Source organism: Lethenteron reissneri, chromosome 24, assembly GCF_015708825.2.
Source record: "Lethenteron reissneri isolate LAM-NWPU_2019-01 chromosome 24, ASM1570882v1, whole genome shotgun sequence".
NCBI lineage: Eukaryota > Metazoa > Chordata > Hyperoartia > Petromyzontiformes > Petromyzontidae > Lethenteron > Lethenteron reissneri.
The window spans coordinates 16,430,753-16,451,967 of NC_083802.1; the positions used below are offsets into that span (position 1 = coordinate 16,430,753).

General features: G+C 50.1%; 1 protein-coding gene across 2 annotated transcripts; it reads right to left on the reverse strand.

Moving 5' to 3' along the window:
• Nucleotides 1-835: 835 nt before the first annotated feature.
• Nucleotides 836-18,129, reverse strand: LOC133346692 (AN1-type zinc finger protein 5-like). Of its 2 annotated transcripts, XM_061558488.1 has the most exons (7): nucleotides 17,949-18,129; nucleotides 14,960-15,058; nucleotides 8,538-8,692; nucleotides 5,586-5,697; nucleotides 4,966-5,081; nucleotides 4,137-4,265; nucleotides 836-2,798 (listed from the first exon to the last, which is right to left on the reverse strand). In XM_061558488.1, exons 3-7 carry the CDS (start codon nucleotides 8,686-8,688, stop codon nucleotides 2,650-2,652), a joined length of 657 nt encoding a protein of 218 aa, XP_061414472.1. In that variant the 5' UTR covers nucleotides 8,689-8,692; nucleotides 14,960-15,058; nucleotides 17,949-18,129; the 3' UTR covers nucleotides 836-2,649. The 2 variants fall into 2 exon arrangements, with proteins under 2 accessions (XP_061414472.1, XP_061414471.1); XM_061558487.1 differs by lacking the exon at nucleotides 14,960-15,058.
• Nucleotides 18,130-21,215: the final 3,086 nt, after the last annotated feature.

Consider the following 21,215-nt stretch of genomic DNA (forward strand, 5'->3'; position numbering starts at 1 on the left):
CTGTTCCACGTGTCTTGATGGATGGGAGGCAATGGGGGGGGGGGGGGGGGGTGCCTGACGTCATCAGCATCACACCCGGTGTGTTTTATTGGGGGTTTTCTGCCTTCACGAGGCAGGATGTGGGGGCGTCCGCCATATTTGTTGTTGTAACGTTTTGACCCACCCCTACTGGACATCTGCGAGGGGGGGGGGGAGGGAAGAGCTTTATAGCTCATAGGATTCCTCCAGTATAAATATTTCAAATTTAAAGGGGCCCAAATTAATCGACAAAGAAAAGTGGATTACATTTTTCAATCGACCACGTGTCCCACCACCCAGCTCTTGAAATGTCAACTGCGAGCCGACAGAAACCTTCGAACATGCGTCGATGCGTCGTTAGGCGCCTAACGATCGCCTCTAAGCTGGGTTCACGTTTGCACCAGTTGGCGCGCTGTGCAAGTACAGCGCTACATTTAAATCCCCAACAGAGTTCTGGAGAAACGATTAGTCCGCACACGGCCAAGCGGTCCGCGTGCTCGCCACTGGATCAGATCGTAATGTCAGCAGTTCTCACCGCGATTGCCAACGTTGGGCTGTAAATATCCACTAAAAGCCCTCCGATTATTCATCAAGAGCAGGCCATATAGTATTCGGGTGTCACGAAGCTAATGCATTCACAATGTCCTCTTTATGTGCGTAGTTTGTCAAGGTCTCCATTGCAACAGACACAAAGAAAGCCAATGGGCTTCCACACCTGTTTAAAAAAAATAAAGGACATCAATCTGACGGCACACCACCAACCAGCAACCAACCACTCCATCACAGTACGACAAACAACAGGATGCCGCCGGGTACCGTAATTAAAAATCAAATTTTATTTTCATCCGAGAAAGAAAAAAAAGGAAATCCGACACACTGGCTTCTTCAAGCGTGGCAAGCCTCATCATCCACACCTCCCTCCCCAAAACACATAAATATAGAACTCTGTAGAAAACCAAGGGGCGAGAGGGTGCAGTAACCAGGGTCAAGCCAAGACGTTCAAGAGATTTAAAAGTAGCCTGCAGGAGCAAGGGGGGGGGGGTGGTAACAGGGAACAGACATTTTGTGCCGACCGTATCCCCCACGGGTGGATGGGTGCCAAGAGGTCATTTGTTTTTATGTTAACAACGTTGTAGTAGTAGTAGTCTGGGTGTACAAGTGCAGTCCTTGGTTGTCACAATTGCAAGATGTCAAACGCAGCAGGGAGTGGTAACAGCTGCGATGACCGGTTAACACGCGGGCAACTCTGCGACCATGCCACGAACTGTTCCAATCTCGCCCCCCCCCCCCCCGAACCCGCGACACATACTGCACGCACGCCTCCACAGACCGCCACCAGAGGGAGAAGCCCGTGAAATATCCAACGGTACCGCTCGCTCGACGATCAGATTAAAACATTCACACTTAATGCAAGAAAAAACAACCGAGGGTAGAGGGGAGAGCAATAAAATGACCAAGTAAAATCTAGCATTATACAATATAATACAAAGATAGATGGTTTTTTTGTCCAGCTGAATAGTTTGGAGAAGCAAACCAAATAATAATAGTACACTAAATCACACACTCCACCCGCTCTCTCCCGCAACCGCGCAGCAACCACGAACGCATTTACGCACGCCGTCAAAATAATAAAAACCACGATGTACATTAAGCAGCCCGTGTCTCCCACTTTGTAAGCTATGGGGCGGGGTGGTGGTTAGGATTAACACAGATTATTCAAATGACGACCGAAAACACGCACGGCCTAAAAGATGTGACGCACCACCTCGCAAAAAACTTTTCACAAGGACGACCGAATTATTCATTATGAAGCAGGAATTTGTCTCTCTTGACCTGTGTAAAAAAACGGACCTTAACGAACAAAAATAATTAAACTGAGCTCGCAAATAATCACAGCGTTAAAATACCCTCAGTTTGTGTCTCGTCGTTTTTTTCAGCCGAAATGTTCCAAGCTTTACGATGCAACCTGAACAGTTCAAACCTAACGACAACACGGACAAACGTACGGAAGGGGAGGGGGGGGAGCAAAACAAAATACGTAAGTGAAAGACGCCGCGATTTGGCCAAGATTGTGCAGAATGGAAAGGGGGGGGGGGGCGGCGTGCACGCTCGCCTTTTTCCCGCGACTTGCCTAGTCACCAATCCAACTACGTCACGCGGAGAATCGGGGGACGAAAGTAAAAAATAAAAGGTTACGTATAATGTATCAAGCGTACGCTTGTAAAAGCAACAAGCGACAAAAAAAAAAATCAAAATAAAACTCCCTTTAGCGGTGAGAGAAAAAGGAACAAAGTTTTGCAGGCAGCAGGAAATATTTACAAGTGACTGATGCAGGCAGGATCGAGCAAGTTGGGAGCCTACTCAAATACTGATTAGCCTATCCGGAGCTTGCTGCGATGTTTAACACACCTCCACAGCGAGCCTTCAAAAAGGGCAGAAATCCAGATGTCGTTCAAGCAAAGACAGATCACTGCCCAAATGTTAAAGGCGCTAAAATGTGACATCTGTCTGACCAGGAACGGGAATACAGTTTTAAGTTAAGGAATTCGATAAATCCAATGCTTTTTTTCAATTCGCGTGTTTTTTTTGTTATTTGTGTTTTTTAAATATATTTTATTGGTCGGGAGCTTTTCATATCTTCTGGATCTTCTGACCGACCACGACGGGATTCTCCTTGCGGATTTTCTCGGCCGCTTCGGACCTGTAGTCGTACGGGCATTCGTGCTTGTCCGAATAGCGGTGGAGACCGCAATACATGTTCCCACAACGGCACTCGAAGCCTGCGGGGCACGACCAGAGGGGGGAGGAGGGAGGGGGATAGGGGGAGACAGCGCGTGCGGTGGTTTGGTGAGTGGTGAGCATCGCTCCCCCGCGGGCTTAGCGCTACGCTAGCGTACACTCACCCGGAAAGCCGGCTGATACAACGGTAACAAAAATTTATACCCGTAAAGCTAGCCTTTGCCATCTGTGCGCTATGGATCGGGCGAATCCCATCAAACAACGTGCTCGTAAAAATTAATCCGCCTTGCGATCCGATTGAACCCGTTACAATTTTGGGTGGCGATTCCAGTCGCGTTACTTGTCGCCTGGCTTTTCTGTTTGTTTACGATTTGTTGATGCTGTTTGTCATCGTTTGATTAGTATCATTGGTCGTTCATTTTGTTCTGTTGCATCATTTCTTGTTTACTTAATTTAATTAGGATTGTAAATAATATATTTCATGCGATTTGGATTATTTGTTCATTCCCTCTTGTTTCTATCGATGCTCTTTAATCCTCTGGTCTGTCCAGCTTCTGTCTTGCTTGTAGTTTCATCCACTACATTAGCCAAATCGTAACGCGGGGAGAGAATATCATTTGGCCACGTTGCATTTCCTGACGCACGTAGTCGTGAACATCAAGAACCGATTTACGTCTCCTGATTGATAAGAGCCCACCCAGCAGTAGCAATCGGCTTCCAGCACACCTTGCGCAGTCATCAGCGCAACGTACTATGAACTCGGCAAGCAGAGTTAGATTCCCGGCCGAGGCCAACAAACCCGAGTAGCTCGTGTCACCTGCAAACTCTAACACCCCAACCCGCGCTTCACCAACCCACACTGACCAGCATGGTGAAGTATGGTCAAGTCAACCTCCATGACTGACAGCCCACACAGTTGGAGTAAGGCCTTCAGCCTTCGCAGCAAACTGACAAAGAGCTGTACACTATGAGGTTGCACTCAATACAGGCAAAGTACGTGCTATAAAATGAACCACAACAACCTTGTTGATCTCGCCAAGGAGCATAAACTATCACGTGGCCGCCGCTGCGAGGTTATCCTCGCAGCGGCGGCTTTTGCCTTGCCATTGAACAAAGACGGTCACCGCACAGCGCGCTTTCAAGTGCGCTTCTGCGGCCATCTGGAACGCTCTTCCTTCCAAGATCAGGAAACCACTGGGAGCTCTGCACTTTCAAATTGAGATTAAAAACTCTCTTAGGACTGCTTCTTGCGTTTACGTTTGTTGTCCTTCCCACGCACCTCCGATTAGCATGGATGGCTACATACAGTGCGAAAGAAGTTCAGGACATATGTACATACACACTGTGGACAACTCGCTACCACTGGGTGTGGATCTCACCTGTGAGGCCGACCTTCTTGCGGCAGGAAAAACAGCGGCTCTTCTTGGGCTTTTGCTTGTCGTTGGTCTCCTTCTCTTCCGTCTCCTCGCCTGACGGCTTCCCCAGCTCGGAGGACGACAACGACGTTGCTGCGACAACAGAGAAGGGGGGGGGGGGGAGCCGTTAAAAAATCATCACCATCATAGGTCGTGATTTATCCTCTGCTGGATGAAAGCCACAACTATGGACCCTGCCCTCCCCAAGTCCTAAGCTGCCATCATCCACCTCGCTCCGACACGTGACCAGATCTCATGGACCCCCCCCACCTCGCTGCTACACGTGACCAGATCTCATCGCCCCCCCCACCTCCACGATGGGTTTCTCTACTGGGCCTGCTCCCACCTCTAAGCTGCCAGAGTCTTGTTCATTGGCCATCATCCTGCGTAGCCATGTCTTGTCCAAAGCCTCTTTAAATTCGATCACAGCCACTGTGTTTTCTCAAAAAATTCGTGTCACTTTCACCAACCCACGTATTTCTACTCTCTCTCTCTCTGTCCTTGAGGTATGCATGTTGAACTTCTTTCGCACCGTACGTAGCCAACCGTGACAATCGGAGGCGCGGGGGCAGGACAATCTAAAACGCAATATACTCAAAACGCACAACGCGTACACGGATGCAGTTGCAACAGGAGACGACACCGAGCGGCGGGGATCTGTGCCAGAGAGGTGCCAACACGCACACGGACGTTTGCGAGCAAAAAATAAATCGACTGGTCTTTCTGAAACGTTGAACCCAGCTTAAGAAAAAACCTTCAGTGCCGGCACCTGCTGCCAGTGTCACGGATGTACCTGCTGCTTGCGCGCCATCTTCCTCCGCCGTGCACGCCTCCTTCTCGCTGATATTCATGGACGTCATCTGCAAGCAGTCCGGCGAAGGCTGTCGCGCGGCGGGAGCGGACATCGAGCTGAGGAGGGTTCGCAGCGGGAGACGGAGACCGGGAAGGTGGTGGCAGCGTTAGATGGTGGTGTGGTGTGGGGGGGGGGGGGGGTAGTGCTGGGAAGTGCACGTGTTAGAATTGTCGAGTGCCCTTGGGGCACGCAGACTCGCGAGATTGAACGCCACGCACGGAGACCCAAAGCAAATGCATGGCGGCGAGAGACAATTATCCGCTCAACCGTTAACTTTATTTGCTGTAATTTGAACGCAAATTATTTATGTTATATTCACGTAAAAAAAAAATCTATCATTTTCTTAAATGACTCAGTGTTTGTTGCTCTCAAAGAGCCACCGGCATCAACATTTACGCAGTCCGAGTTAACGGATAAACCGTTACACGTTACTTACTGCGGAAAGCAACCTTGACATGACCACCATGATTTTAAAACGCACGCCTCCCGCACTACTGAACCGTGAAGGCCGATTCACACCCTCTTATTTAAGTCACGCTGCGAACCTCGTCCGCTCGTACCTGGCTGTAACCGATGAGGGCGACGACGCAGAAGAGAGCGTGTCCTTCGGCAAACTGGAGGCCGCCTCCACCATCTGTGACGCTACGCTGTCCGCAAGGCCGCTGCTCATGCCTGCAAACGATCCCACGCACGCACGCAGAGCAACTCTGGTTGAAAAACGACGCGGGAGAATCGCCACGCGCGAGGTGCTGCCGTCGCGTACAGCCGCAGCCGCGAGAATTCACTGCAGGACCACTGAAACTATTAAGCACATTTTTTTTTGTAACCAGGTAAGGCCCACTGAGCTATATAGCTCTTGTTCAAAAGCGACCTGCCTATCACAAATGATAGCTCAACCGATTGGCTTATCACGTGAAAATTTATAGCAGCCAAATACTCTAAACGAGTGTTGTTGATTCTAAATGTGGAGGGGAAAAACTGGCAAACCCGGAGACAAATCCACGCGACCACGGGGAGAGACATGCAAACTCCAAATGCACAACAGGTGTGAGGATCGTACCGACGACCTCCTGTATACCAGGCGAGGTGGTCAACATCTCGCCACCACGGCGCCCCTCGTTGAATGCCCGACCCCCTCCACGCGCTGCACGCGCGCTCGCCGATCCTTGCGGTGAAACAATGCTCAAACCTAGATAAGCATTCCAAAGCCAAGGCGGCGTTTTTTACGACAAACCGTACGAGTCGGGTCTGCTCACGCAGACTGCCCCGTCCCACCGTCTCTCTGTAGTCAAGGGCAAGCAGCGGAGTGCGCAATCTACTGGAAAACACGATCTGGCGCAGAGCCGCTTCAGGTGTGGGTTTTAATGGTTGGCGGGCGCGGGCCACGTAACGCTGAGGATCTCCGTCGAGTCTCGTTTGGCAGACTGGTTCCTAATTTTCGGCATGAGAAAATATCCCCTTCAGAATACCGGATAGACGAGCATAACGATATAACACGTAACGAGAGTAAGAATCGGAACTTGCGCAAGGTAAAAAATAAACACCCCCGACACGATGTTCAAATTAACAAAGCAAAATGTGGACAATTCAGTATCACATTTTAAGCAATGCAATGTTTCATCATTTTTGTTAAAACTGGTTTGGCACAAAACCCAAGAAACAAGGAAGTGGTCTGTAGGTATGTTGATCTTTACAAGCACGGGTGTTCATCAAAAAACATTCCAGAATGGCCGATAAGTTCAATATATACGTGGTCCCAATGATTCAACAAGAACCGGTTTGGAGTGTTGCTCATGAAGACACAAACAGAAACATTGGCGGTACAAAAGGGCACTCCGGTACATTTAGTGTAAAAAAAAAATGCTCGGTACCATAGGACACAGGCCAAGGGCATGGGATAGTACGTTCGGAATTGCACGGCTTAGCACGCTCAGTAATCTTATCACAAGCTCAACAACCGCATTTTCAAACCAACCACTATTAACCAAGTCATAAAATCTCAACAAGCAAAATTAATTTGCGTGATAAAATAAACCCATATTAAATAAACCCATATTCATGATTCTTGTTCATGTTTTTGTTTTCGTTTGTTGCGGTTGCACCCGATTCAAGAGCCGAATGGCTCACAGGGCTATACCAAATAAAAGAAACTGAAAAAAAACTGAAAATGAAAAATGAGGCTCCTCTCATTCCAGACGGGGAGACTGAACATGCTTTACAGAGGGGAACAAATGGTCAAGCGTTTGTGGACAGTGAAACGAAAGCCCGGTGGGTCAAGAGTTAACAATGCCCTTCGAAGAGTATTTAGGCAGCATTGCTAAAACACGAAGTTTAAAATCGCAGACTCCCAACTGACAATTAAGCCACATTCTTAAACTGCAATGGCTTGATATAGTTTGACGGTCTCAACTAATTTACATAACGCTACACACATTAGGAAAAAAAATACAACTTGTAATTCCCTCACTCGTCAGATAATGTGAGAAATATGTGGCAAGCGAATCATTAACTCAACAGCATGGATAAAATAGGCGTAGAAATCATAAGTAGCTCATTTACCCCCCTGCAAAAAAAAGTCACAATGAGCACAAAGGCTCCTTGAGTTAGGAGGGTTCAACTAAAGCATATTTGGTCAATCGCGCCTAACCAACAGACATCCCTCCCCCCAAGTCCGCACGGATGAGCTGCACGGAGCTCCGCTTTCTGCGCTGCCATTACATGGCCATCTCGCAGCCCCAGCTGGTGTATTGCGAGTTTCATAAAGCTCCACACGTCCCACACCCCAATGTCTTTCCACCAAAGCAGGGATCACAGGGCATGAACTCCCCCTCCACACACACACACACAGGCCGAAAGACCACTCGGAATACAATGAAATATCTCCAGAAATAACGGCACTCCCCCCTGCACGCGCATCCAATTACATTTCCGAGTGATGGGCGTACGAGTGATCCATCCCGCAAGTTTTCGCAGAAGCGGCAGGGATTAAATTTAGCCGGGTCTGTCCAGGTCAAAGGCACCAAAAATATTTCTTCACTTCTTAATTTAGGCTCTGTAAACCCCATGCCCCCCCCCCCCCCACCTTGGGTCCTGTCTCCAGGCCTCCGACAGTAAACCTGCAAATGCTTGGTCATGCGCCACCGCTGGCGGAAGCACCTCCACTAGAGCGACTATCTCGGGAGCATTTGGTCTACTCTTCCATGCTGACGAGACGTGTTGGAAGAGGTGGGAGAACCCACACTTTGCTCCAGCACACACGACCTATGATTAACTGTGGTGGACCCATTAATACTGTCAGGTAAACAACAGTAGGTTGCGGTTAAAAAAAATTTGCGCAAATGCCGTGCCGGCATATCGAGTCCAGCGTGTTAGCAGTCGGACCATGGCAACTCCATCCAGTCTACCAGAGGACCAGAAAATAATCAGGCCCTGGCTAGCAGGCAACACTGCTCTGGCAGTTGCACACCTCTCCGCCTCGCTCGCTTGCTCACGCAAAACAAATGCCAACTCACCCGTCGGACTCAGATGTCCGCTGGAGTTTTGTCTCTGAAGGTGCTCCTTGTAGCACAGCGAGCACATGCCGCTGGTGCGGGGGTTCCCGTAGAACCCACATCCCATGGCGCACATGACGGGCGCCTGCGTCTGGTTCGTCTCCTGGGCCATGGCACTGCGCGCGTCAATGCCGACGACGACAAGGAGGGGTGGGGTGGGCGATAAACAGGCGAAAGTCACACTCGGCTGTGGTTACGCGAGCATTTGATAAAACGCGTACGACGCGCCAACGGCTTGAAGGAAAAGCAAAGTTAAACAAGTACTGCAAACAAAAACAACAACAATTGTGGTGCTTCTGCCAGGCTAGGTGCAATTTGAGGCCATGCAAACTGTTGGTGGCAGAGTCATCGTGGGGGTTTTTCTCTTCTTCGCCGCAAAGGGGTCACCCAACTCTTGCGCAAAAGGGGGACCTTTTCCGACTCGGAAAATCATTTGCACGAATGAGTCACGGACATTTTGAACGAAACAGAAGTCGACCGAACCCTCTCAACTGTGGGGGGGCTAACGAGGCAGCCTCCCGACGTTTACACCGCGCACGCGTCGGCGTGAATCACCGAGGACTGCAAGCGCAGCACACAGACCATTACCCAGAGGCTCCCCTCAGACGTTTTTACGGGGAATCATAAATGGACTGTAGGCACGCGACTGTGGACATTGTAATCCATGCCTTAACAGACTGTTAGGGCAAGTGCTGTTAGCGAGCACCTATGAAGGCCGGTACGGCGCATGTGGGGGTGGCCAGCACCACGTCCGGTCGCCTTTTGGTCTCCCCAGTGGCGATGTTTACACACCGCACCAGGTACTAGTTTGAGGCTGAGTCGACCTCGGGGATGCCCACGACCGGTTCACATAATCGTCACTTGTGTTGGCAGTGAGCGGGAATCGTAATCAGGTATCCGGGTTCGTAGCGCAACACGCGAACCACCACACTACCGATCCCCCCCTCCGCCTCCTCCATGTGCCAGAAAGCTGACCTTGAGAGATTTGTAACACACAAATGGTGCACGACTAGGGTCAGCAGATGTGTGTGCAGAACACAAGACGGCGTAAAAATAAAAAAAGCCTTGGCTCCACTTACAATGAAATGTCTGCAAAGGGGAAAATGATTAACGTGTTAATACCCGTGCTAACCCTCGGAATAAACTCGGTCACTTTATGGGCACGTGAGCGTTCAGCCCACGCGCACACGCAACTCACAGATAAGGTTTGTGGGGGGGGGGGACAGGCTAAAACAACACTTTTGAAAGATTGTATTACAAGCAGAAACTGCGCTCTCAGCCAATTGTCCTACTAAAAAAAAACCCAGACGGGAACATAAAAATCCGGCTAGTTTAGTTTCAGAGCGAAAAAAAAAACCCTCGCACGAGTCAGCCAACCAGCCAGCAAGCAAGCAGGTAGCGAGCCCAGGGTGGGGGGGGGGCAGCTGTCGCCATCAAACAATTCACCACGATGGAAAGAAAGAGGGCTCGGCGACACGGGCACGAGGTGCCGTGACAGGTGCCACGCAACGGCGCGCCTGGGGTGGTGGTGGTGGTGGTGGTGGGAGAGCGTGAGAGGCAAATCACGCGGCACCACGAGGGGCCACGCGGGACCCCCACAGGCGCTGGCCCCTGGCCATCACGCGACGCCGCGCGGCACACCAAACACACCGCACACTGCCCACCGTTGTTTTCCCCAACCCTTCTGGTCACGACTCGCCAAGGCCGCACTTGTGTGCACGGCTCGCTCGTTCCCCCCCCCACCCCCTGTCGGCGAAGAGTGAGCAACGCGTCGTGACCAACAAAAGACCTCTCCGGCTGCCCACGCGCACGCAACGAGTTACGGAAAAGCGACGTATAAATAACCGCTCCGCTTTTTTTTCTCCTTGCCACGGAACAAACCCTTATGCAGAGAGAAAGCTGCGTTAATGTTAATGAGCGCAGTTAGGCACTGCTGAGGATGATACATGGCCATATTTCTCCATAAGCAGCGGCGTGCGTTTGTCCCGGGCTTCAAAGTGCCACCTACGTCGTCGCTAGAAAGGCCAACAAGAGGCTCTGTGAACTCCGAGGGCATGAAACGCGTTCGTCAAATGCCTTCATGTTCCAATCAGAAAGCAATCGTTAAGGGCAGCTGTATCACGTTCGGCTTAGTCCGTAGATCAACGCGTGAACGCAAAAACAACTCCGTTGGCATAGCACGTGCGTGTTGCACGAGCATCTGCACGGGCGCACGCATCGATTGTAACGACTCAATGAAAACGTTCGCGCTTTTAGTGTCGCTATTGCCATTAAAGAATCACCTTTTTTTTACAATCCGATGATTAATGGTAGCGCTTCTTGTGACTGCAGGGGTGACCTGAACCCATTAAGTAAACATTAAATCGAACAAAAATCTCTGCGTCATTTCAGCTATTTTGAGTTGTTGTTCGATCATACTAAAGCTGTGTGCGTAATGCAGGCAAACATGGTGATGTCATCTTAACATGCAAAGCATGCCGACATTCCTGTGATGCTCCACTGTTAAAAGAAATATTTGTAATTATAGACGGACAGATTGTTACATACGCAAATCGATGCGCTTGAAAATCAATACCAATCTAAGCATCGCCCTACTGTAACCAACTAGGCATATCATAACCAGAAATGGTCGTGGGAGCATGCAGATGAGCTATAGCATCTGTTAACAGAGGTCGTGCACGCCCACGGGATTAGACCTGCCAGCTGTAACAATGCTCATAGGAAATCCCAAACACTACTCAAAAACACTTACGGCGCTCCCGAAAATAGCATCGCAGCCAAAGCCTGGCCCCCTTCTACGCCACGAGACCGGTTTCTTCCCCCCCCCCACCACCACCATCACGAGCCAAGCCACAAGGAAGGCGCTTGCGTACACGACGCGCGCTGCTCGAGGGTGCGGGGTGGGGGCGCCGGGCTTGGGAGACACGAGCTTGGTTATGTAAAGGGCACGCCGCCGCCTCCTCCTCCTTCTCCTCCTTCCTCCTCCCCCCTGAATGCCATAAACCGCACGCATGCTCAGAGGCGTGGAGCCCGATGAGTGCCGGCCACGTGTGCAGCGTGACGATGATGACGACTACGAAGATGATGATGATGAATGACGAGTCTCCGCGGAGCGCGATTCGTCACGACGCTGTGACAAGTGTGGGCACAGCGTGTACCTGAATCCTCCCCCAGGGGGTTGTTTTTTTGTAATCTCCAAGAATTAAAGAAAGAGCGGGGGGGGGGGGGGGGAAGTACACTCGGTCCAGGACAAGGAAGCTAGTGTGGTGAATATTTTTTTCACGATTCCACAAAAATGACAGTGGTTAAGTCGGCTCACTGGACTGCGGGAAGTGCGAGGTTAAGGTTGGACACTGAGTGAGGTTTAATGTTCGGTGTAATGTTCGTGTTGTGATATCGGGGATAGGATAAACGTTTTCGAAGTAAGCTTTTACGAGGAGGGTTAGTGTGAGGAATTATTTTTTGTTGGACACAGTTACTGCAGTAAGAAATCGTGTTAGGGGGTAGAGAGTTTAGTCTTGGGCGGGTTGTTAGTGTCAAGCCAAAGAAAAATGTTGTCAAGAGTCCAATTCCAGAAACAGTTTTGGGCTCAGCTCAAAAACAAAAATGATTTTGTTTTTCCGCCTGAGCACACACGGAACAGGTTACATTACCATGTCGGGCCGAGCAAACGTCACTCATCATCAACACGTTCTCCACCTCGTGTCACATTGTACTAAATTTAGGCGTGGCTCCGTGTGGACGAGGGACCGAGAGGTCCTTGGCAAAACACGCTGGAAGCTGACAGTTATCACACAGATACACAAAGGCAGGACACACGATAAGAGACCATGTGGATTAACAGTGTCTACGTGGATCTGCATCCGAGGACGCTGTACAGAATCGGTGAGCGGACAGAGCGAAAAGGGCTTGAACTTGGCCTTAAACTTGGGAAGGCAGTTGATGGCACAGATGACTGGGGGGGAAGGGAGTTACAGATAATGGGGGAAAGCAGAGAATACGCAATCTCCCACTCAGAATAATCATAAGCGCTTTGATCGAAAGCCTTGGTTGCGGCATCGGAGATTACATGCTGGGGCTGGATGGGGTAAGATGAGAGGGGGAGAGATAGGCAGGAGGGAGTCCACGAAGGGCCTTGAAGACTGTTCGCATGACCTTTTACTTGATCTCAGATCGGATCATGATCCATTAGAAGGATTGACGTGTTGGGGTATGTATGTTTGTACGGTTAACTTCTTTCGCACCGTACGTAGCCAACCATGCTAATCGGAAGTGTGGGGTGGTGTAGTTTCATGAGCGACATGTCTAGCAGCGGCATGTGATTATTTTGACTTTGGAGGAGGGATTTGCAGAAGCCGTAGAGGGAAGAGTAACACACGACGAGATTAAAATATCATCATAGGCTGCAGGGGCAAATGCTGTTAATGAGCACCTATTAAGGCACGACACACAAGGTGGTGGTGTGGCGGCTAGCACCATTCCAGGCCACTCCGATTTCTCCAGGCACCACACTCGTTACTCACACTTACGTTTGAGTCAAGTCTGAGGGAGAGGCCCAGGACAGGTTTTGACACCACTCGACAAAGACGGTATTTATGGCTGGCAAAAGAACCCGGGGTCACCCGGATCGTAGCACACTGTACTAGCCACAAAAACACATACATCACGCTACAATCCAGGGAACAAGTCTGCTTTGCTTGGGAGAAAAATAAAAAATATACGATTGAAAAATAAACCCTGGTGTGTTTACAAAACACGCTCACCAAGCTGAGAAGAGCATAGCGTTCTGGGCCCCAGGGTCGGATTACTCGGAGCGCCGCTTCACAGATTTGACATTGGCCAGCTGACGATTTCAGATATGGCGTAAATACACCACCTAACACTGTAACGCCACTTCTTCGAAGCTTGGGCACAAAACACGTGCCATCCCTCCCCCGTTTGCTTGCGAACGCAGAGACCAACACGGCCAGTACACGGGTAAATTTGAAACCCGATTGAAGATGTCTTTTTCAAACAACGGGGGGGGGGGGGGGGGGGGTCGACATTCGGGAAGAAAAAAAAGTTGGCAAATAATGGGGTACGGCTGAAAAGACCTTCATTCGGGGCAATGGGGGTCACTTGCCTACCTCGCCACACGTAACTACACACATAGATACCGTGTTTAACTTCGCACCGCCGTCTGCACTCACACAGACACGGCCCTTTAATTACAGTTGCGTAATGGTGAGTCACAAGACTGTGTGTGTGTATATATAGCACGAATCTGAAAAACACAACGTGTACACACACAAGTCATGTAAGCACAAACGTTGGCATTTTGTTTATTCTCACACCAGGAAGGCGAGGGATTCCTGTTTTTCATAACAGCCTGGACTGCTGAGTAAACAACCACGTTACCTCAGACACGACACACACGAGCAGAAATGTAGAGGAAACATAACACCCTGGCGGGTGTTGTTAGTCGACTTCTGGGGCAAGTGGTGTCAGCGAGCACCTATTCACTCTGCGATGGCACTAACACAGGTGAAGGACACGTTCAGGGGTGGAGTGGTCAGTATCTTGTAAAGCTACCTCACCCCACCCCCCACCTCGTGCTGGTATTCACAATGACACCTGTGCATCAAGTACTGTACTTATTTCAGGCTGAGTGGACCTTGTGGTGGGGGGAGGGGGCAGGGTGTGGGAGGTCAGGACCGGTTCAACCGCTGCTGTTGTTGTTGATCACGATGAAGATGACGATTGTGGTGATGCACCAATACGCCACAGATGGGCATGAAACCCCATAGCGTTGCTAACCATAGCACAGTTCACACGCCCAACCACCACCACCACACCACGTGGTTTACACACGCGGCAGCAGTCACACGCTTGTGCATCATAACCTCACACAAGCAATACAAGCACGTCACAACTGACGGGTTACCGCCCCCACCACCACCACCCCGGGCCTTGTTTCGTGAAGTAAATTACGCGGCGTGTGAACGTCACATACATTGTTGGGGTGCCACAGGTAAGTGTGTGTGTTTGTCAGTGGGGAGCGGTAGTGTAGCGGTTAGCGCGCTGCGCTACGAAACCGACGACTCGAGATCGATTCCCGCTCACGGCCACCACCAGTGACGATTATCTAAACCGGTCCTGGGCCTCCCCGAGGTCGACTCAGCCTCAAATGAGTGTCTGGGTGCGGTGTGTAAACATCGCCACGAGGGCAGACAAAGGCGGCCGTGCGTGGTGTTGGCCACCCACCCCCTCGTGTGCCGTCCCGTCCCTTCTATAGGTGCTCACGAACATCACTTGCCCCTACAACCCGTTACAGGCTATGCGGGTGATCTGTGTCATTATGCCATTCGTTTGCGGGCAAGTGCACGCGTGAGAGGCTGCCCCACCTGACCGCAACTGAAGTTTCTCGTTGAGTCACAACGCGCCTCGTCAGCGTTTTCGAATTCCACAGTCGCTCCACTTACTCACACGGGTTAGGTCTTTGCCTTCGGGGTATGGAAGATGACAACACACAGAGCGCAACAACATTGCGTCAAGCGACGAGAGAAGGCACGAGGAGGAGGAAGCTGCGTGCGAGCTTGTGTGCCACAAATCCTTCAACTCGACTTATCCACCATAACAACCCCACACCCCCTTCTCTCCCCCCCCCCCCCCCGTCTCGCTCAGATTTTCTCAGAACCGTCTCCTCCCTCGTACCCAGAAACGAACCTCTGCGCACACTTTCATAGCACGGACTCCTATCTTGAAGGGACATCTCGACAGCGGGGAATGATTGGAAGGCGGTAAACCGAGAACGCTTGCCATTTCAAATGGTTCCCATTGTTGTATTTTTGAGACGCGAAAACAGCTGCCGGCCGCAGAGGTGCCTGGGGTTTCCACCATGGCCGAACGATGAAGGCAAGTTTAGTTGCTGTCCCTAATGAGGTCGGATCAAATTCAACAACGTCGTGGGCTCCATCACAAGGCAAAGGTCACGTCTAACTTCGGGGGGGTTTGGGTCACGTTCAGTTTGGCAGTGACGTCTCATAGCAATGGGGTTCCAGCGTCGGGACAATTGATCGAGTCGAGCACCGGCTCGTGCCGAACGATTCGTCACGTCGAGTCAAAGAGGTCACGGCGGGCCCAGGGTGAAGCCGTGCCAGGTCAGGGGGTCATGTTCAAAGTCACGTCGAGGTCAATGGTTCTTTAACCGTGGCGCCTAAAGCCCCCCCGCCACCCCCCAGCACAGGATCAACTTTACAAAGCTTTTCCGGATCGCGCACGGAGAGCAAATGAATCTGTCACGTGGAGTTCAGAGGTCACGGCGAGGTACAGCAGCAGTGGCCAGGTCGCGTTAAGGGGTCAACTTCCGCGGCTTATGGATCGCACGGAGATCGAATGAATCCGTCACGTGGAGTTGTACGGAACTCGGGGTCACGGCGGGTTTAAAGGTCGCGGCGACCTTTAACGCAACTTCGCTGTAAGCAACAACCACGCACACACACACACACAACAAAACATTACGTCTAAACACAGAAATAAAATAGACTTATGTCTTGTTAAATTCGACCCCAAAAAAAACTCCGTACACCGTGGCGACAAAGGCGATTTGCGTCGTTCGACTTGGGGGGGTGGGGGGTAGGGGAGCCAGCCAGCCCCAAGGTGGTGGTGGTGGGTCCGGCGAACAAGGTACGCGACGGCGCATCTAGGAGACGCGGGTTACGGTGTTGGGACGTGTGGTGGGGTTGGGGTTGGGTGTTGTTGGGGAGATTGGGCGATTGCGATCGTGTGACTGTGCCCGCATGTAATTGCGTTACTGTCCAGACTGTGTGCGCGATTGTGTAATTGTTCGTGTACGACGACGACGGTGGTGGTGGTGGTGACATTACGCGATTTGTGTACTGTAAATGACACTGCGATTGTGTTGTGCCCGGCTGTGTACGTACGTGTGCGTCTCATTGTATGCGTGTGTGTAAAGGGCATTGTGTGCGATTATCAAGTATATTGTGTGTGTGTGTAGTGTCCCATTGTGTGAGCGATTGTGTATTTGTTAGCGTGTCTTTGTTGTTTGTGTATGACTGTGTGTATGTGTGTGTGTGCGGGGGGAGGGGTAAGCTACGAACCCGGCGACACGAGTTCGACTCCCGATCACGGCCCAAACCAGTCACGATGATCTAAACCGAAGTCCTGGGCCTGCCCTAGGTCGACTCAGCCTCAAAACTAGTACCTGGTGCGGTGTGTAAACATCGCCACGGGAGATTAGAAAAGAAACGCGGCCGGGCGTGGTGCAGGCCACCCCACTCCCTCGTGTGCCACAGTTCCGGCCTTCTTCATAAGGTGCTGCTGCTACTCACCAAACAGCACTTGCCCCAGCAGTATGCTAAGGCTATACGGGGGATCTGTGTCTTTGTATGTGCGGCGTGGGGTTATTGACCGTGGAGCCGGCCACGTCTATTGGCTTCACGGGGCCACCGTGACCCTCTCTAAGACAAGGCCCATTGGGGACATTTAAAAACCACGTACAGATAGATGTTGGCTTCGACATACACACACACACACACCCCGTGACCTCTCTAAGACAAGGCCCATTGGGGACATTTAAAAACCACGTACAGATAGATGTTGGCTTTCACATACACACACGAGTGTGTAACACGGTACATGGTATCCGCCTTATCACTACCTACTATGCCAAATCCCACAGTGTATGGGTTTAAAAATAAATATATCATTACATACCATTAAGACAGAAGGTCACCACGCTTTTCACCTCGAAAACAGTCGCCCCTTTCCCTATGCCAAGATCTCCGTGTCAATACAATACATAACCAAATCCCTTTACGAATCACAACAATGACACAAACACAAGCCTTGGGTGGGGGTGGGGGGGCAAACCGGCCCAGTCGTGGATTGACAAAGCGTTGTAAATCTACCGCACATGCCAAGCGACGTAGTTTAATAACCAAACCCGTGAGTAGTGTATACAACACACGAGTACAGTACATCTCACGCAGACAAAAGATCCCTCGTGTAGGCCCCCAGAGACTGTGTACGGGGCAAAGTGTGGTTAGCGAGCACCTATTAAGACGCCGTCTTTGTCTCTCCAGTGCCGAGTGGCTACGGCTGTGCACACAGGCACCAGGTTACTGTGCTCGGTTAAGGCCGAGTCGACCTAGAGGAAGCCCGGCACAAACAACGCTCCCTAAACGTACACATGCGACGAATTTACATTCGATACACACACACACAACACACCACACACACACACAAAGACAAAACACCACGGCGCTTAACAACAGCCCACGACGTCACCGCCGCCCAGTCGTGCCAGGCTAGGTGGACTTTTTTTAAAATATACACATTGCAAAATATACATTAAAAGTCGCGTTTCTTTACCTTACTGACGTGGACGACGTTGACTTCAGCAAGAGAGAGACCAAACGAAGCTAAATGAGCAAATCGACGCTATAAGCGGAGACACGAGAATGAGTTAGCACGCTGTGTGTGTCTGTGTCTATGTACGCTGCGAGAGTGTCCCAGGCCGCGCTCCGCTTGTGTCCACGTCTCGCCCTCGACTGACGACTTTTGTCTACCCACCCACCCACCACCACCACTACTAACACCTCCCCCACCACCCCCACACCCCCCCCAGCAACAGCTCTCGCGATCGCCTCGTCCACCCCAAACAGCTGACTCACGGCCCGAGCGGTGACGTCATCGGGCCAAGACGTTCGCGCTCTCCACATTGGTCGACGGAAAAAGCCGAAAAGGGGCCGCCTCGACCCCGCGTGACGTCACGGCCGTTCCGCGCACCCATTGGCAGGGAGCAGGGCCGAACCCTGTTAACCCCGCCCCTTAACGCCCCCCCCCCCCTCGAACATTCCCCCTCTTTCCCCCGCCCCTCCACCTTCATCCACCTCCGCTTCAGCAGCCCACGACACCCCCTTCTGTTTCCATTCCCACCCCCCCCGGTGACGTCATGTCACACGTTCGGCACGCCGGGGCCTTTTGCTGGTCATGTCCCGATGACGTCACGGAGCAGCGTGTGACGTCATGGTTTAAAGAGAAAAGCGGGGTGCGGCGGTCTGGCGGACGGGGGGGGCGGTCCTAAGTGTAAGTGTGTCTCCGTGATTGGTCGAACTCCCGCTCCCCCAGTGTGCAACGTCACGAGCGAGGCGGAGTGCTGCTATTGGTCGAAACAACCATCGATTGTTGACCAATCAGCGCGGCGCGAGGGCTATTTATAGTCAGGGGGGGGGGGGGGTTGACCCCGGTGACCCCTCCCCCACCCACCGTGTTGCGGTCGTTAAGGGTGACGGTGGCTACTCGTCGGCTGCTTTGTGTATCGTGCGTGTAAACTACATCGTATCATTATTTTTAGATCATTGCAAGCCTCCCTCCCGCCGCCACGGGACACTGGCGGTCCCTGGTGGCCTTTAGTGCGGCCTCCCCGACAATACACGAATGGTGAAAACACCCCATCATCATCGTCATCGTCGTCATGATCTTGCTGCCCCAATGGTTTCAGATGTGTCGCGGGCCAGCTCGCACACTCTGATGATGCCTCCTCATACCTGTGAACCCCCTGTGCCAGTGCCGACATGATTACAGACCAATTCAGATCTTAAATTTCGATGTAAAGCTTTCGTGACTGCAGGGATTCATCTTGGTTCTTTCGGTAAAGTCACGTAGAAGGGAAGTAATAAAATAATACAAATAATAAAATAATTCTCACGACGTTTCGGACCGACAGACCTGGTCTTCACCTGAGAACGGCTGCTTGCGTTGTGGCCGAAACGTCGTGAGAATTATGTTTTATTTTTACTATTTTATTACTTCCCTTCTACGTGACTTTACCGAAAGAACCAAGAAGATGAATTCAGACCTTATTGGTCACCCCGTGCCCTTACAAATCTCAACGTTCACACTACAAAGCCCCGTTACACAAACAACGTTGCCCGTATCGAAACGGCTGTACGCCGACTTGGACCCGAAATGCTCAATTTCCCTGTACAAGAATACGGGTTAAACCGTACGGGTTGACGAGTGTGATGTCTTATCGTGACTTTACCGAAAGAAACCAAGAATATGCATCCCTTGACTGTCTTGTCAAGGTGAGGTAATCAGTTCCTTTTGATGAAACAACGGGGATTAAAAAAAAATCACTACCAAAGTTAAAAAATATGGTTTATTACAATTACCGAATATTGTGCGAGAACAGGTTCTTAAAATGCTGATGCTAAAAATGCATTTCCTACGTAATGTATTGTTGGAATGCGTAATATGCGTTGAAAATGTGCATGAATAAAACGTGATTTAAAAAAACACACACTTAAGAATACGGCCTTGACATAGTTTTGTATGTTCCAATTGAGCAACGAAAGAATGACGCGACACGACCGGATACCATTCTCTGCGGAACCTGCAATGAATAAAGTCAGCATTGTCAGACTTGTAATCCCAACATTGTCCTAAACACACCATTTACTTGGGTCTACATTTCTCTCACGGCATTTGGAATTTTTTCACGGATTTTTTTTTCATTGGGGGGTGGTGGTGGTTGGTGGTGGTGTGGAGAAGGGGATTTAAAAAAAAGTTTAAACTGAAAGGTTATTTATAACCATAAACATGTGTTGTTCATGGCTTTTTTCTTGTCAAGATAATGAGATCGCCTGCTGTGAGCTCTGCCTGATAGGTGGGGGAGCTCCAACGGAGCCAGTTTTCTAGACATCTTCTCGTGAAGGGAATGGCTTAAATAAAATGTGCAAAACCCTGCTGGCAAATTCAGCTAATTATGACGACTTAATAATACTTTGCGCCAATTTTTCGGAACATCTTGAGGACATCTAAGAACAATTAGATCCTATCCCATCCGTGATTTGTAATCAAATTTATCTATTTGTGTAAAATTACAGTTGATAGGTTCCACATTTACAGCAGAAAAGCGAGGAGATGAGTATAGCGCATTCGTTCTTTCCATTCGATAATTTAAATCAATGAACAGAAGTAAATACATATTTAATTTGATAAAATACTCATATCTCGCGTGCAGTTTTGTTATTCCTCCATTGAAGGAGAGCAGACGACAGTGGTTCACTATGTGGTCCGTAGTTTGGGTTGCAAGGCCACAGTCACACTACTGTGGCTTGTCTTTAATATCCTTTTATGAAGGAGATGTGTGCATATTCTTAGGTTTTTTCGGTAAAGTCACGTAGGTAAAACATCAAAATTAATGAAAATAAAATAAAACAAAAATCACGATTGATTTTTGTTTTATAAAATAAAACAAAAAAAATAAATCAAATAAAACAAAAATCACGATTGATTTTTGTTTTATTTTATTTTCATTAATTTAGATGTTTTACCTACGTGACTTTACTGAAAAAACCTAAGAATATGAATCCTTGCAGTCACGAAAGCTTCAAATCTAGAGATGTGTGCATTGGCCTGTTGATTAGATGTTGACTACCTCGCCTGGTATGCAAGAGGTCATGGGTTCGATTCCGACTTATCATTTGTGGCCAGGTCGCTTCTGAAAAAGAGCTATTAAGTTGAGTGGGCCTTACCTGGTGAAATAAAAAAAAGAATTTTGTTTAAAATTTTGATTTAAAGCTTTCGTGACTGCAGGGATTCATATTCTTGGTTCTTTCGGTAAAGTCACGT

Coding starts and splice junctions, on each gene's coding strand:
- LOC133346692 (XM_061558487.1), bottom strand. CDS start 8,688: ATGGCCCAGGAGACGAACCAGACGCAGGCGCCCGTCATGTGCGCCATG. Junction 4,266..4,965: donor AGATGGCGCGCAAGCAGCAG/GTACATCCGTGA, acceptor CTGTTGTCGCAG/CAACGTCGTTGTCGTCCTCC. Junction 2,799..4,136: donor CAAGAAGGTCGGCCTCACAG/GTGAGATCCACA, acceptor CGTGCCCCGCAG/GCTTCGAGTGCCGTTGTGGG.